This window comes from Lupinus angustifolius, chromosome LG12 (assembly GCF_001865875.1).
Source record: "Lupinus angustifolius cultivar Tanjil chromosome LG12, LupAngTanjil_v1.0, whole genome shotgun sequence".
Classification (NCBI taxonomy): Eukaryota; Viridiplantae; Streptophyta; class Magnoliopsida; order Fabales; family Fabaceae; genus Lupinus; species Lupinus angustifolius.
In genome coordinates, this window is record NC_032020.1 from 12,148,587 (window position 1) to 12,165,513 (window position 16,927).

Here is a 16,927-nt window from a genome sequence, read left to right on the forward strand (position 1 = left end):
CTTAATTTATGGGATAACAGATAAGAGACCCTTGTTATTCAGAAGAAACTCTCTCAACCAACAAAAATCTAAGGGGTTGGTCACTACCAATAAGAATGCATGTTAACTAATTTATGCTTGAATTCAGTTACCCCCTCACTGTAGTATTACAAAGTACATATCTTTCTTGCGTGCAAAAAATTAACAGCATCAATCATTATGGCTGATAAACCTCTGGAAGCTGAAGACCAACACTTGCAGCAGATTTTCCAAGAGTTCTTTTCACTTCATCTGATCTATCAATGGCAATATTGTATGAGAAAAGCAAATCCTGCAAAATTGCCAATATCGAGACATGGTCAATAGGTCAGGCAGATAATGAACCAATTGAGGAAGTTATGTTTATGTCATGTAGGTTATAAAGATTGGGAAGTTGGAATTTTAGTACAGTGGAAGTTGAAGAGTAGTGAGAGATCATGGTTAAATTGATAACTCGAACTCAACCTAGGTAATGTAGACTTCGATTGGTTTTGTGAAAATAGACTTAGTGAGAATGAAAACTGGCCAATGAATTTATATTTGAGTTTCATCTTTGACCTTATTGCACATTAATATAAAAGATCAAAAGTTCATTTCCTTGTTGAGAAGAACAATCACATATCTCGAAAAGGTTTAGTTTTTTACTAGGTTACCTTGATTTTGGTCCTCTAGTTTTAATTTGACAAATTTAATCCTAATTTTCACACGTTTTTTCAAAGTTAGTCCATCACAAAAATGACTAATTTGACATGGCAAAGGAACACATGATAAAATTCAACCACCATAACAGGTTCAAACACCCTGAATTCATGCATACCAAGTGTGGTGATTGAATTTTGCGACAACCCACCAAACACAACTGGCTTAAAATTAAACCACCATTATTCAATCCAAGTTTCCAAATACGATGAACATGAAACATGTAAAAAGAATGGAAAAAAATTACAGAGGGGGGAACCTCTATGATTTAAGGAAAGCATCTGCAAAAGTCTATCGTTGGTTGTAATAGTTCAAGAACTATACAAGACTGGAGTAGACCCATGAGATGGCAGAACCATCAATGTACCTATAATTTTAGGTTCACTCTATAGCAGCCTATAGAAGCATCTAATTACTAACCAGTTATACTCCACAGAAATGGTTTGTGGGAATAAACTGAAACTGAAACAAAAGATCTATAACACACTGATAAATGTTCTTGTATTAGAAAGAAATGATGTGTCCAGGATATTATTTATCCATCAGCTTGAGCCTTATTCATCTTTTTCCTTAATTTATGGGATAACAGATAAGAGACCCTTGTTATTCAGAAGAAACTCTCTCAACCAACAAAAATCTAAGGGGTTGGTCACTACCAATAAGAATGCATGTTAACTAATTTATGCTTGAATTCAGTTACCCCCTCACTGTAGTATTACAAAGTACATATCTTTCTTGCGTGCAAAAAATTAACAGCATCAATCATTATGGCTGATAAACCTCTGGAAGCTGAAGACCAACACTTGCAGCAGATTTTCCAAGAGTTCTTTTCACTTCATCTGATCTATCAATGGCAATATTGTATGAGAAAAGCAAATCCTGCAAAATTGCCAATATCGAGACATGGTCAATAGGTCAGGCAGATAAAATGTGTTTTTCCTTAAAATTTAATTATATAGAGACATAAGATGAGCCAAAACAAAAATAATAGCAATGAAAAGACTAAGTATTGGATTTCATCAAGCCTAAATGCAGCTTGGTAAGAATGTTGAACATCAAGGTTCTAAATTCTGGACCACATCAACTGATGCAATCACAATGAATATTCTGGTTGCGGTTACTGCCACAAAAACATTACCTCACAATTGAGTGAGGATCTAAATCACAGTACCACCACATTAGATCACATTGTGGCGGCATCAGATTGCAATAGGGTGCAATAGACTGAAAAACAAATCTTGAACATACAATATGGCATAAAAGTTTTAGTCTTGCGAGGGCTGTAACTCACATTGCAATGGCCACCACAATTTAAAACCACAATGTTCATCACTAGTCAAAAACCACAATGTTAATCACTAGTCAAAACCACATCCTCCTGTGCACCTCTTGAATATTTAGCAATATACATGCATTTTTAGCTTTAGTTACATGCATATTAACTAAAGCTGTTCACATCTTACTAATTTTTTAATTAAATGAGTTTGTGTAGATCCCATTTGAACAATCAAAATTAACAGCGAGTGATACCTTGTGATGATGCACACTGTTAAGTAGAAAAGTATAATCACGGGCAAGCTTCGTATTTTGTTGGACAGCCACAGCATCAGACAAATTACGGTTGTTACGAAATTCCGAGGTTACAAATTCTAAAAAATGTCTGTTGCTACCTTCCTTCCCATTCACAATATGTTTTTTGACAGCCTTGAGAAGATCACGATAGATCTTAGCAGTTTGTATGGTTTCAATCCCCATTTGTCTGTATCAATGTCTGCGCTATCTACTTCCTGCATAGCATAGGACTACATATTTTAACATATATAAAAAAATAGAAACATTACAAGAACAATAGTAACAAAATCTTCTCCAAAAAGTAGAGTAGGTCAACTACATGAATGAAGAGTTATAATAGTCTATCCTTTACTTATAGACAAATCATTTATATTTGAATTCTGCTTAATAATTTTGTCTATGGTTTTTTTTGGTTCCCTAACTCTATCTATTAGGTAGTACCCTCCAACTGATCTATCTCTCTTGCTCGAGATCCTTCTAGCTGGAGCTTCTATGGGACTGTTTGCAAGTTGAATTTCAGAAGGAAATAAAGGGAAAATGAAGGCTTCAAAATCATCTCAAAGTATATTTCATGACTCCAAAACCTTCGATTTTCATTTTCCCCCTCCAAAATTCAACTCGAAAACGAACCGTAAGGTCTTCTCCACAGGTAACCAAACCATAGCGAGATTTTAGACTCATCACTAGTACCTTAGGAAATCAAACATTAAATAGATTGGTCATATCTAAGCAAGTTTAAAGAATTCAACTTATTGAAATCAATTAAATAGACAACTCAAATGAAAGCAAAAAATAAAAAATGGTGATATCAAAGACTTGAAAGAATTCTCAACACAGAAAATCAAAATATAATCTAAAATACAACACTGATGTATGACGCTGGATTTAACGCATCACTGACAATTAGACACCACAAATGGTATATTCAACAAACACGTTGTTAACCTTACCTCAAATGGCGACGGTGATGGCTCCGACTCCGGCGGCGGGACGTGTGGCGTTGTGGTGGCAGGACGATGGGAGAAGATGATGAGGTTGTGGAAGGATGAAGAGTGAGAGACTTCAGACATTGGGTTGCTACTGGTAATGGGCTTGGGCTAATAAAAAATTAATCTTAGCGTGAAATCGAACCTGGTCGCTATTGAACGGTCAAAATTTGGGTAGAACCATTGAAGTAAACCAAATTAAAATTTCAATTTCATTTATTTCAATTTTATCGATTTCATGGTTTAATTTTTTTTTTTTACTACTAATGATATTTCTTTATCTTTTAGTAATGAACTAATTTTTTAAAATGTATGATTGTCTCTCCCAATAAGTGTCACTCCTGAAAAAATCTTTAACATTTTGATCATTTTAGGATCTAGCGATACTGGATCAATGCTTTATTGGTATTTCATGGTTTAGTTTGAAACCATTTACATCCTCATAGAATACTTAATAATGGTTTGGGTCAAATTTTTCAGTTTAAGCTGGTGAGTCATTGGCTCGTCGTCCAAGATTGATGACAATCCATTTTAATGGGTGGAAATTATCTCTATTACTTAAGAGGGAAGTACCTCAAAATTAAAAGAAAAAATAATATTATCTGACATTTTTATTTATTAAGTATAATTGTATAATATTTCTATTCCTAAAATCAAATGTAAAACTAATAATTTTTTCCTCTAATAATGGAGAAGAATCTAACTAAAAATTAGTAACAATTAATTTACTCTATATGATATAATAATGATGGTAATCACACTATCCACCTTTAAAAAAATGAGTCTACCCCTTATGAAAGTTAGTCTAAATTCATCATCCTAAAATTTTATCAAATTATTAGAATTCACAAAATTTTGAACTTTTATATTTAGGAAGAAGTGGAAGAAAAATATAACAAAACTCCCTCAAATGTGACTAAAAATAATTATTAGTTAAATACAATTTTTTATTTAACTTTTCAATTAAATATTGACAAATGTGATAAAATAATTATTAGTTAAATAATAAATAATATATCAATATAAATTTTAAACAAAAACCATGATCAATGCAGGCACATATTTTAAACATAATGAAATTATAAAATTATGACTAAAAATAAGATTGTTTCTTTTTTTTTTGTGGTATATTTATTCTCTCTAAATGTTTATTATAAGATTTATTTCATAATTTTCTTTTCCAACTTAATTATTACTTATTTCAACTATTATTTAAATATAATTCTTATTTATCCTATAGTTTTGTTTGACTATTTACTTAGAAATATATTAGAAATCCGAGTTTTTAATCGGCCGCCCACTTTTTTCATTTGCTGCCCATTGTTTTTTATCTATCACCCAATGTTTTTTATCAACCACCAATCATCTAAGGTTCATAAATATGTATTTTGTTTCATCACATATTCACCCCAATACCTTCACCATCTCCTCTATTAAATCTCCTTAGAGTCTCTTGACTCGAGTGTCAAATCTTCCCTAAACACTAGCCACAATAACTTGGTCTACTAGGTCATGCTTGAATTGACAAAGCACCACACAATCGTGATTCTTATGATTCTAACCCATTATCGGTACAAGCAATAATGTGTATTTTTCGGATTCATAAGTGTTATTGATTGCAATTTGAATTATTCAATCCATACAATTCTAACTAAGGGGAGTACATGTTTATCAAGATTGGAGGTCAGTCCGAGAGTCGACATTTGAGTTTCACCTCGACCTGATGATATATCAACTTACGCTTGTGTTAACTCAACAAGGATACCTTGGCTTGAGAGGTATGCCCCTGCTTGAAGAAGATGCAAATTCATATTGATTTAGAATGTAAAAACAAGACCCATATTAACCATGATGAATAAGAAAGCAAAAAGGTAGAAAAATAATGACATTAGGTTATGGAAACAATTAAAGGGGATTATAAAAGACATAAATGGAATGAGATAAAAGTGCTTACTTATGCAAAACATTGGTGTTAAGGATTACCTTCTTATATTGCAATGTAGGCAAGACAAGTATTCTTTAACTTTGGCCAACATCACTCTTTTAAGATTCATAATGTCCATCTCTTTCTCTCAGTTCTCTTTATTAACATTCTTCTTATTTTCTTTGTCATCGTCAATCTTCTTGTCTTAGTTATCATTCTTCTTATTTTCTTTGTCACTGTCAACCTTCTTGTCACCGTTGTTCTTTATGATCAATATCAACCTCATAATATGAGAAAACTTAGTGCAAGTGATTGTAACAAAGTCCTAATTATGTTGAGAGTTGATGTTGACAAAAGAAAGAATGACAAGAGGGATGATAACCAACAGAATTGAAATAAAGAGATGGACATAATAAATCTTAAAGGAAAAAGGTTGGACAATATAAAAAATACTTGATTTGTCCATCTTAAAATGGTATATATGAGACAACCAATAACACTAATAGATATAAGCACTTCTATTTTATTTCCCTTTTTATCTTTTGTAGTCCCTTTTAATTTGTTTCTCCTTTATCTAATGACATTATTTTTTTTTTATAAACTTTTCTCCATTTTTATTGTGTTTTTATTCATCTGGATTAATTTGTTCTCATTTTCCATTCTATTTGCATCTTCCTCCAATAGGTTGTACCTCTTAGATTGAGGAGTGAATTTACTGTCTAACAATGAATGTCACTTCATGTATCATGAACTTGTGATGAGTTGAAAAAAATATATTTAAATTAAAATTTATTATAAAATATTTTTCTGACCAATCATTACTTATAGTATATAGAACAACACAAATTATGGGACATAAGATGTGATCCCTTGATGTTGAGTACCTCTTGGAAGTTAAGTTAACCTTACATTGGTATATCATGAGAGCTAGGTGAAACCCAAACATCAACTCTTTAGGTTGGCCAAGTTATCAATTGGGCTGTGATGTAAACCCACACTATTCCTTAACTTCCTCTTCATGAATGATGGTGTATTTCTATGTACCTAGACCACATTGTCAATTCCTTTGAATTTGAGTATCCAACTATCAACTATGATGTGTGTCTACTTTGGTCCAGCTCAACATCCACCAAAAATATTCTGCCTCAGCCACCTAGTGCCAGGCCAGTACATACAATAATCATCTATCAAGGAATTGAATGGTAATCGATGAAAAAAAGAGAGAAAGGAACAGTGACTGTTTTGAACCAATAGAAACAGTGTCTCAAACCTGTTTGCAAAAGTGAGGTTTAACAAACTAAGCTTTGTAAACACATTTTTAAATGAGTTTAATATTTATATACTGTAAGTTTTGTCAATATATATTTATTGTTTATTTGTATTATTTATTTTTGTTTAAGAGTAATTAATACATAAATAATATATGATACGTTGACAATATAAAAAACATTGATATTGTTAGTATATGTTGGGTTTATTCAAGTGTGAAGTCTCACGTTGAATATGCGGGGAAGAGTTAAAAAAAGGAAAAGCTCTGTTCAAGACGTGGTGTTGATGTCTCACTTGTGACTCTCCCCGTACCCTGGAACTCCCTCCTCCAATAAACAACTCATAATATACCCTTTACTATCCGGAGTTGAGGGAAATGGATGGTGGGTTTGACACAAATCTAGCCTTGAAGACAGTGAACATTGCATAGGTAGCCATTATTAACAAACCCTTCTCCAACATTGCTGAAGCAGTTACAACAAACCAAAGCTTAATTGAATTATGATATAAGAGTGAGTGAATCAGTGAAGTGAGAAATGAAATGAAATTGGAATAGAAGGAGTGAGGAAGTAGAGTACCAGTAATGTGGAAATTCTAAATTAGCTGAAATTCGTTCAATAATTAAAAATAGATATAATATTACATTTATCCGTTTATTTATTAGTCAATTTCTCAATCCACTATTCATTTAGGGATATAAAATGTTATTTGGTAAACAAATAAGACTGAAGGATTTTTACAACTTGTGCATCACCTTGCTTCAGAATATTAATATGAGTAAAATATTATGTAAGACAAATTTCCAATACATACAAAACTCCTAACAAAAGCATGTAATCCAAATTTACATACCTATCAGACTACCATAAAATGAATAATGGGTGGAAATTATGAAAGAAATGCAGGTAGAAAAAAATGTAGACAGTTAAAATAATTCCAGAGGGAGCCACATCTGCATCAAAATACAGTTTATACTATAGCAGGATTGTCTTGAAAAAAACATTTAAACACTAGTTAAGGAGCTAAAAGAAACAACAACAGCAAACCCTTTTCCTATCAAGTGGAGTTGGCTACATGGTTCGAAAGGTAACCTCGTGTTATGTTGTAACCTTCAGACAGACAATATGATTCCAAGTCATTTTTAATGTTTTCACATATAGCTTTTTTTGGTCTTCGAATACATTTGACTATCAGTATTTCCTCAACTTAATTTACTCTTCTTACGAGTTCTTCTCCTCATACAGATAAGGACATCTAATTAGTGATACATATACTTTCTCTTTTATGCATTCATTTCTAAATCTATCTTGTTTTGTATGTCCAAAGCACAAATGATGAAGCCTAAGACAAAATGAGGCATAATAAAATAACATGACAATCAGTTTCTCATGAATGTTGAAACCCTGGTATCTGTACAACTGATGTTCTTTGAGTAGCCACATCCTGTAATGGCCCTGCTGTCTGAAAAGGAACACATTGCTTGGCCAACATGAGAAAACTCTCTTAATCATGGTGACTAATGTTTCATTAGTATATGTACAAATTCTTCAATAACACCAAGTAATTTTCTCCTCACAAGATCACCAATTAGTCAAATATTAATGAGATGATTAAGGTTCAAATAACAGGAACAAAACATGATAGAAGTTATGAAGCTTGACTATCAAGGGTTCAATGGAGCCACAGAATGTTTTATAATATAGAGATGCCTTTCTGTCATGCTTCTCTATCAATTTATCAGTTCATGAGATAACAAAACTATCACTCCAAAATATTTATTAATAAGTCATTCCTAGAAAGTATCATTTCCATCTGTTTCTGAAACCAAGCCAATAGTTTCTAATATCATCCAAAAGATTCACAGGCTAAGAAACAGAATACTCCATCTTTCTTCTAGCTGATTAGTGAATTGTCAAAAAAAGCATGTAACTCCTATACAAGTATATTCAAAATACAATTCGTTTGTGGTCAAATTGTTTCTTGAACGATTGTGATGGTACAAGTTATACAGGATCTATTTTTTGTCGAAGAAACATTCAAACAAAAACCGAAGAATAGACATTACAGTTCTATCTTGTCCCTTCATGTGAACCCCATCGATTTTGCTTTTCAAGTTTATCATTCTTCTTGTAACATGATTCTTTTCAGACCTTTCTCAGGTGGCATAACAAATTTAAGCACATAAATGTATAGGATGCAGACCCATGGCATTAATCAATACATGCATCGGCTTACCGAAATAAGGCACACAAAAAAAGTCAACCAATGACAAGACTTAACACAGTCCAAACACACACTGGCCATGATCTGAGATTCCATATCATAAATCATACCTAAAATAGGAAATAGTGGTTCTTTGTTGAAATCTTATAAATATGGAATCTCAGTTGAGTAGAAGAATAAAGAAGCATTAACAATGATTTGCACTACTAGATGTCTAGTCCTGGGTGTCGAGCATGTGTGAAGTGTTAAAGCAACACATCAATTGAGAAACAAGCAAAGAACCATTTATAACCGCTTGGACAACATTCCCCATATAACACATCTTTTGGGTTGAGTTACACCTAGTTATTCTAATAGGTGAACCGGAAGATATGACACTGGGTCACAACGCGTTCAAGTTCAAGGAACTCTCGAAGTTCTCCAAGTCGTGAACAATCAAAATGAGAGGTGGAAATGGTGGAATTCTAGCTTATTCTTTCACCTTATTTCAGACCTGCCATTCCACTCGTAGTCTTCTTTCACCTTATTTCACATGTCTGACAGAACAAAACAATCAAACAAGCTAAAAGAAGACTACAATACTTTATCTCGTTCTTGAATGTCCAACTTAGATGAGAATGGCTCGAATCCAAAATGAATTGACTACTTCAATACCAAGAATGTAAAACCTAAGTCAGTCATATTGTATTCATATAATTAAGATGATATATGATTCAGGGTGGAGTTGGACTTGTTATCCTAATACATTACAATCTCACATCCTGAAAACAGAATCTGGATTTTTTCGGCAGACACGGTAAGCGGAAGAATGCGACTAATTTGTCAACCATTTTCTGTTAACTCTTGAGTGTTTGCACCAAGGGTTTCCCCAGTCAATAGTCGAAAAGTAACTTCTTAAGCGGCATAGAGATTACAGAAGTGTGCTTTGCCTCTTGCAACAAAACTTTTTCTGTACACATGGCAGGAACTAGTGCCTTATTAACATGCTTACAGCACACAACTACCTACAAATTGTGTTGTTAATTGTTTAAAACATAATCGAAACTTTTGGTTAAAGAATGTTGTCATCATGATTATTCTCCATTTTGTTCACTTATTTATAAAAATCTTGATGATGTCCACATCTCTGGTCATACATTTCCAAATATTGTTTGGGTACATTTTTCAATTCTGTTGACTATGGCAATGCATATTTATTATTGTTTGAAAGACAAATATACATATTTCTGTTCAATCTCATCCTAATTGCCAGCTTGATGTTTTAAATATCAGTTCTAACTTATCCTAGCCAATATTCATTCTGTTTTGCTTTCTCATAAGAGTCCAGTTCATAATTTTTTTGGTAAACGAAATTTTGCCTCTGTTTTCTACATGCTGCATCAATGATACATGAAATAGTACTTAAACTATAGTCCTAGACTAGAGGAGTATATACAGCAAGAAAATAATCGAAACCTGAATCAGCAATAAATATTAAAGCCCATGTAAAGGCAACTAGATTGTTATTACCAATTCAATGAGCACACAACAATTTATGGCCCTTCATATGGAATACTAAATGAAAATATACAACTTTAAGAACTATATTCTGATAATATTTCATGTCCACTCCCACTGAACGATGCCAACCTCAACTGTACAAGGACTAGGGAAAGAAGAAAAAGAGAAATGGTTGCTACAACTACCTTTCAAGAGAAGCAGAGCACTCTGTATATGTGAACAGGGAGAGGACAGAGGAACAAATAACTTACTGTATAGGTTAATTCATCTCAAGAACTCATGGAAAGAAGACTAATTAGAGGCCAAATTTTCTTAAATCTAGACACACAAAATAGGAAGAGCTGTTTGGTCTAATAAGAAATTTAATCTTTGTTACCAAATCTCTGCGCAATGATGGGACGGACATCATCAGAATCGGCCAAGATCTCTAGAAAAGGAAGTAATGACATCAGTGCACAATCCAATGGATCATCATACCAACTCTTTATAGGAATACCATTATTCACTTGCAACTGGAAAACCTGAAATTTGCAATGAAAGGAGCAAGGATTAATATCAAGAAACATTATTGACTAGAATATGGCCATAAGGCTATTATTGACTATATGCAAGAAACATTCTAAGATTCCATTTTTCCAATATTGTCTTCATTAAGCACAAGTGTCTCTACTAATGTTAGATTCCCCAAAATAAACCTTATGAAGCTTCTGTAATGTACCTAGTTATTATCTCATAATCCCCTTAATATATATATAGCATTAGTAAGAAAAGAGAAAAACCTTAAAAGAAATTAGAAAGTGCTTCAAATAGGGATGCTAAAGAACAAGAAACAGCAAAAAAGAGTGTCAGGTTATGCACCTGAGGGGAATTGTCAATTATGGCAACTTTTGTAAGATCAACACCTAATACAGTCAGATCCTTTATGTAATTTCCATGTGAAAAAATGCATGACTCGCGATACACCCGGCGTGAAATAAGTCTTCCATCAGGATCCAATATATCAAGTAGTTGTTTTGCATATATGCTTTGGCTGGCAGTAAAAATAATTACTTCAAACATCTCTGACACTGTCTCCAAGAACGTCTGGAGGTTAGGCCTCTGTCTTACATATACTGTGTTCTCTTTCATGTTGTAGAAAACATTGAAAGTGAAATCCGCATCATCACAATGTTCAAGCGTGGAATGAACAAGTGTCTCTGCACAAAAGCGAGTACATATTACTAAAGATAACTACGTTTAGAATCACACTCATATTCTAGTAAGACACACTAGATTGGACCTATGATTGAAACGACATTCAGTTCATGACAGCATTCACATTGAAATTTACATCCAATGCTATATGAAATAAGTATAACATTATTAACAATCGCTAGGAAACATGTTAATTTCTTACCGTCTAAATCCAGCACTAGGGTTACTGACTTTCTTCTTCGAGTCTGCTTCGGTATTTGGGTGAACAGATCATTTGATTCTAAATCTGATAGTTCTGTAAAATTCTTGATAAACAATTGTGGATCAAAGCACTCCATCTTATCAGAATCATTTTTAACATCAGAATCTTGATTGAAATTTCTTTTCGTCTGACACAATGCTGAATACAAGCTAGCATTTTCTTTAACCATCATAGGTTCCTCGCATGATATGCTATCTTTTGTACTGCCAAAATTAACATCATCTTCAAGGGCAGGCAGGACCATGTTGTGGTCAGGTACATCAAACAAGGTTGGCTCATGAGACTTATAATCAGAAATATAGTTGATGATGTCAAAGTTATCATCATCGAAGAAATCTCCAAAGGGTAAGCTTGCCATGATCATGTCAGAAATGAAAAAGTCTGATACATCACATGTTTCATAGCCACATATGCTTCTTCTCTCATCACTTTTATCAGCACTTACTCCGGGCATGTCAGTATCACCAATTCTCCCTATTATAGAACAGACAACCAAAACATCATAATTTGCAAATAGTCTTAGTCATAAGTAATAAGCAGCCAGATATAGTGGTGCAGGCAGTTTTTTTGTAGTCTACATACATGGCTTGAAACTCAATAAAGCAATGAAAGGAGCAAGGATTAATATCAAGAAACATTATTGACTAGAATATGGCCATAAGGCTATTATTGACTATATGCAAGAAACATTCTAAGATTCCATTTTTCCAATATTGTCTTCATTAAGCACAAGTGTCTCTACTAATGTTAGATTCCCCAAAATAAACCTTATGAAGCTTCTGTAATGTACCTAGTTATTATCTCATAATCCCCTTAATATATATATAGCATTAGTAAGAAAAGAGAAAAACCTTAAAAGAAATTAGAAAGTGCTTCAAATAGGGATGCTAAAGAACAAGAAACAGCAAAAAAGAGTGTCAGGTTATGCACCTGAGGGGAATTGTCAATTATGGCAACTTTTGTAAGATCAACACCTAATACAGTCAGATCCTTTATGTAATTTCCATGTGAAAAAATGCATGACTCGCGATACACCCGGCGTGAAATAAGTCTTCCATCAGGATCCAATATATCAAGTAGTTGTTTTGCATATATGCTTTGGCTGGCAGTAAAAATAATTACTTCAAACATCTCTGACACTGTCTCCAAGAACGTCTGGAGGTTAGGCCTCTGTCTTACATATACTGTGTTCTCTTTCATGTTGTAGAAAACATTGAAAGTGAAATCCGCATCATCACAATGTTCAAGCGTGGAATGAACAAGTGTCTCTGCACAAAAGCGAGTACATATTACTAAAGATAACTACGTTTAGAATCACACTCATATTCTAGTAAGACACACTAGATTGGACCTATGATTGAAACGACATTCAGTTCATGACAGCATTCACATTGAAATTTACATCCAATGCTATATGAAATAAGTATAACATTATTAACAATCGCTAGGAAACATGTTAATTTCTTACCGTCTAAATCCAGCACTAGGGTTACTGACTTTCTTCTTCGAGTCTGCTTCGGTATTTGGGTGAACAGATCATTTGATTCTAAATCTGATAGTTCTGTAAAATTCTTGATAAACAATTGTGGATCAAAGCACTCCATCTTATCAGAATCATTTTTAACATCAGAATCTTGATTGAAATTTCTTTTCGTCTGACACAATGCTGAATACAAGCTAGCATTTTCTTTAACCATCATAGGTTCCTCGCATGATATGCTATCTTTTGTACTGCCAAAATTAACATCATCTTCAAGGGCAGGCAGGACCATGTTGTGGTCAGGTACATCAAACAAGGTTGGCTCATGAGACTTATAATCAGAAATATAGTTGATGATGTCAAAGTTATCATCATCGAAGAAATCTCCAAAGGGTAAGCTTGCCATGATCATGTCAGAAATGAAAAAGTCTGATACATCACATGTTTCATAGCCACATATGCTTCTTCTCTCATCACTTTTATCAGCACTTACTCCGGGCATGTCAGTATCACCAATTCTCCCTATTATAGAACAGACAACCAAAACATCATAATTTGCAAATAGTCTTAGTCATAAGTAATAAGCAGCCAGATATAGTGGTGCAGGCAGTTTTTTTGTAGTCTACATACATGGCTTGAAACTCAATAAAATGAAAATTGAACAGTATATTGATAAGGAATAAAAATTGGTAAGACTTGAAAGAACTTGGCCAAGTAGCGACATGACAGATCATATGCAAATTCAGGACATAGCTACGGTGTTCAAATGTGGCAAATTATAAAAGACAATAGGTAATAGATCCCATGTAATTAATTTAGAAGCTGGCTGGAACTAAGTGGGATACTGAAAAGTGATTTTTTGTTTGTCACTTTATAAAATATTAAAGACATTCTCTTCCAATTGAGAAGATAATCATAAATTTCCAAAGGGCCAAAGCCATTAACAAAAGAAGCTTATTCTCAATCAAATTTTGTGGTAGTATGAGCAAAAAAAGCACAAGACCAGGTTACTCTTGGACCCTTGTGCATCTAATGGAGATTAAAGAATACATATATATATATATATATATATATTATTTTACAGAACAGAATTGTCATACCGGCATCCCCTTGAGTATGATGTTGAAAATAAATGTCAATAGGCTCAGAAGCCGGAGATACAATTCTTTCGATGTCTGCTGTACAGGTGTTGGTTGATTCCTGGAAAAAAAGTGAATCATGTCAGTGGTGAGTTGTAGGAAAGTTCAAAGGTCGCGGAAACAACACAAGTAAAATTAAAATAAACAACGACAGCCTAAAATAAATACAATGAAAGTTTACCATTTTCCCCACAGCAGAGGAATCATGAGAAAATAATTGCTGCTGCTGAGATTCAGAGTTTTCATTATTTCGAAATTCTTTTCTATTGATGGGTTCATCACTTGCAACAACTTTGGGGGATACCAGTGTCCTTGAGGAAACTACAAAGAGTAATAAGAACTATCAAATGCTAGAAAATGAGATAAACTTTTCAGCATACCCACAAAATAAGGAACAAATTGGAAAGATCAGGAAGAATGGTTCTATAAACAGGATAGTCATGAATTGTCCATAAAAATGAACATCTCCAAATATCTCTTGCTTTTTTATGTGGCTTTTCACATTGTACACACATGAAAATCAATATCCACAGTATCATTATTTAAATATGTTAACGAAAGTCATCGATATCAAATATTAAAGAAAATCAATGGACACAGATTTACTTATACAGTAAAGGCTAGATAAAATTCATCTTAAGTTAAGCTGCTTACCATCTTGCCAATTTAGAATGGTGCTGTCTATTTCTGCCACTTGATCAGGAAAAACAATTTTATAGCATGGCTGTTTGGAAATTACTTTTGATTTCGGACAGACATGAAGATCCTTTTTCTCTGTTAAACAACAACCAATGCTTACTTTGCTCTTCATTTTTAGGGATGGCATCCGATTTCTGCTTCTAAGTTCTAACACCACCCCGGCAAGGGAAACAGGACCCCTCTTGACAATCAAAGAAGCAGAGGCATTCCTGCAAAAAAAAGAACAGAAATACAAATATTTAAAAAAAAGTTAAAAGGTAACAAATCACATCTATGTTAAACAATGAAATACAAGTAGCAAGCAACATTTCTGCATAAGCATTTAAGAATTGTACTTTGCATCTTGTGTTGGTAAAATTACATGTGCAAATCAGATTTGAAACTGAAAGTCCATTATTCAGCTTGTAGAGTTGTAGTTACCAAAAAAGAAAAAATCGTTTTAAAATATGAAGACACCCAAAAAGCATAGAGCTATCCATCGTTTTAAAGATCAATTTTAGAAAATTTCATACCAAAGATGAACAATAAAGTGGCTCGGAACATAAGACTAGCTTAAAACAGTTTTATTTTAAATTGATAAATCAAAATCTTCAAATATATTAGCAATATAGCATTCCATAATCCATCCTCTCCCATTAATACGATATTTTTCAAACACAGCAGAACTCCACAGCAACAAAAGAAACTTTATATGTATTAAAATAAAAATATTTAACCTAGCACCCAAAATAGAACATCCTAGAACATTAAAACTAAGATACACGTTCAAGTTCAACATAATCCATCTACAAGCTATTACACCAAAAAGCAGATAAATGGAAAAAAAAATCCACAGCAGAAGCATACCCAAATTCAGAACAAACCAATTCTACCCATGATTGTTCGTTCGCAAAGACATAAACTTTCAAAGTTAATGTTTGAAATTGAGAGTCAACCCTGCGAAATTATCCCACAAAAACTTCGCAAATCCCACTTGTCACAAAAAAAAAACTACTTCCAAAAAATATAAACTTTAAAACCCAAAAACAAAAACCCAGATCAAGTTCAAACTAACGGTTATGCAGAAGTGTATGTATAAGCATAAGTGCATAACTAACAAAACAGTAAAAATTGAAACAACAATGAGCAAAAGCTGTAACAGGATAAAAAAATATAATTAAAATATTTAATTTTTATAGTGATTGAGAGGGAAATAGAGAGAAAATAGTACCTATGAGAAAGAACAAAAACACTTTCTTCTCTTTCTCTGTTTCTGTGTCTTATAATTAGAAGTTGCACCGCCACAACTGATGTCAGCTTTTGTTACCTGATACGAACGGTTGGATTGGGATCTGTGGCAAAACCGATTTAACCATTCATGTTATGCCACGTGGAGTCTGTCACGGCACAAAGTTGTGCTGGCCGAAATATAGGAACTTGGAGCATATCAATCCGTATTTTTTTAGCAGAGTTGTAAAGTTTCAATTTTTCAATTTTTTTTTGGGTTTGAATCCTTTATAGATAATCAGAATTCAGTTTTTTTAATTATTAAATTTGAATTTTAGAGGAAATTAAATATATCAAATTTACACTTCTTGAACAACCTTAAAGATTTCAAATTTGATTTAAGTATTGAATTTTAACGTAAGAACTAATAATTTGTATGTGGATATCTTTTTGCTCCATGATTAAGAACGTATATATTTCATGTGCATTTACATGGTTAAAAATATACATGTTATTTGTACAATTGTATGGTTAAAAATACACATATTATCCGTGAATTCGTATTAGTAAGAATAAATATGTGACTCGTATTTTTTAATGGTTAAAACATATATGTTACCTGTACATTCGCATTGTTAAGAAAACACATATTACCTAAACATTCGTATAGTTAAAACATATATGTTATTCGTACATTCACATTATTAATAACTAATGTGTTACCCGTATTACCAATGCAAGTCCAAATCAATGATT

At 33.0% G+C, this 16,927-nt stretch overlaps 2 protein-coding genes across 5 annotated transcripts; both read right to left on the reverse strand.

Annotated features, from left to right (window-relative positions):
- LOC109362472 lies at positions 1,193–3,372 on the reverse strand. 2 transcript variants are annotated; one of them, XM_019608284.1, is made up of 3 exons: positions 3,240–3,372; positions 2,248–2,504; positions 1,193–1,596 (listed from the first exon to the last, which is right to left on the reverse strand). In XM_019608284.1, exons 2-3 carry the CDS (start codon positions 2,470–2,472, stop codon positions 1,483–1,485), a joined length of 339 nt encoding a protein of 112 aa, XP_019463829.1. In that variant the 5' UTR covers positions 2,473–2,504; positions 3,240–3,372; the 3' UTR covers positions 1,193–1,482. The 2 variants fall into 2 exon arrangements, with proteins under 2 accessions (XP_019463829.1, XP_019463830.1); XM_019608285.1 differs by having other exon boundaries at positions 3,235–3,358.
- Positions 10,168–16,248, reverse strand: LOC109362759. 3 transcript variants are annotated; one of them, XM_019608775.1, is made up of 7 exons: positions 16,176–16,248; positions 14,921–15,174; positions 14,448–14,587; positions 14,228–14,327; positions 13,116–13,649; positions 12,578–12,915; positions 10,168–10,712 (listed from the first exon to the last, which is right to left on the reverse strand). In XM_019608775.1, exons 2-7 carry the CDS (start codon positions 15,090–15,092, stop codon positions 10,554–10,556), a joined length of 1,443 nt encoding a protein of 480 aa, XP_019464320.1. In that variant the 5' UTR covers positions 15,093–15,174; positions 16,176–16,248; the 3' UTR covers positions 10,168–10,553. The 3 variants fall into 3 exon arrangements, with proteins under 3 accessions (XP_019464320.1, XP_019464321.1, XP_019464319.1); XM_019608776.1 differs by lacking the exon at positions 16,176–16,248 and adding an exon at positions 15,829–16,112; XM_019608774.1 differs by lacking the exon at positions 16,176–16,248 and adding an exon at positions 15,514–15,803 and having other exon boundaries at positions 14,921–15,436.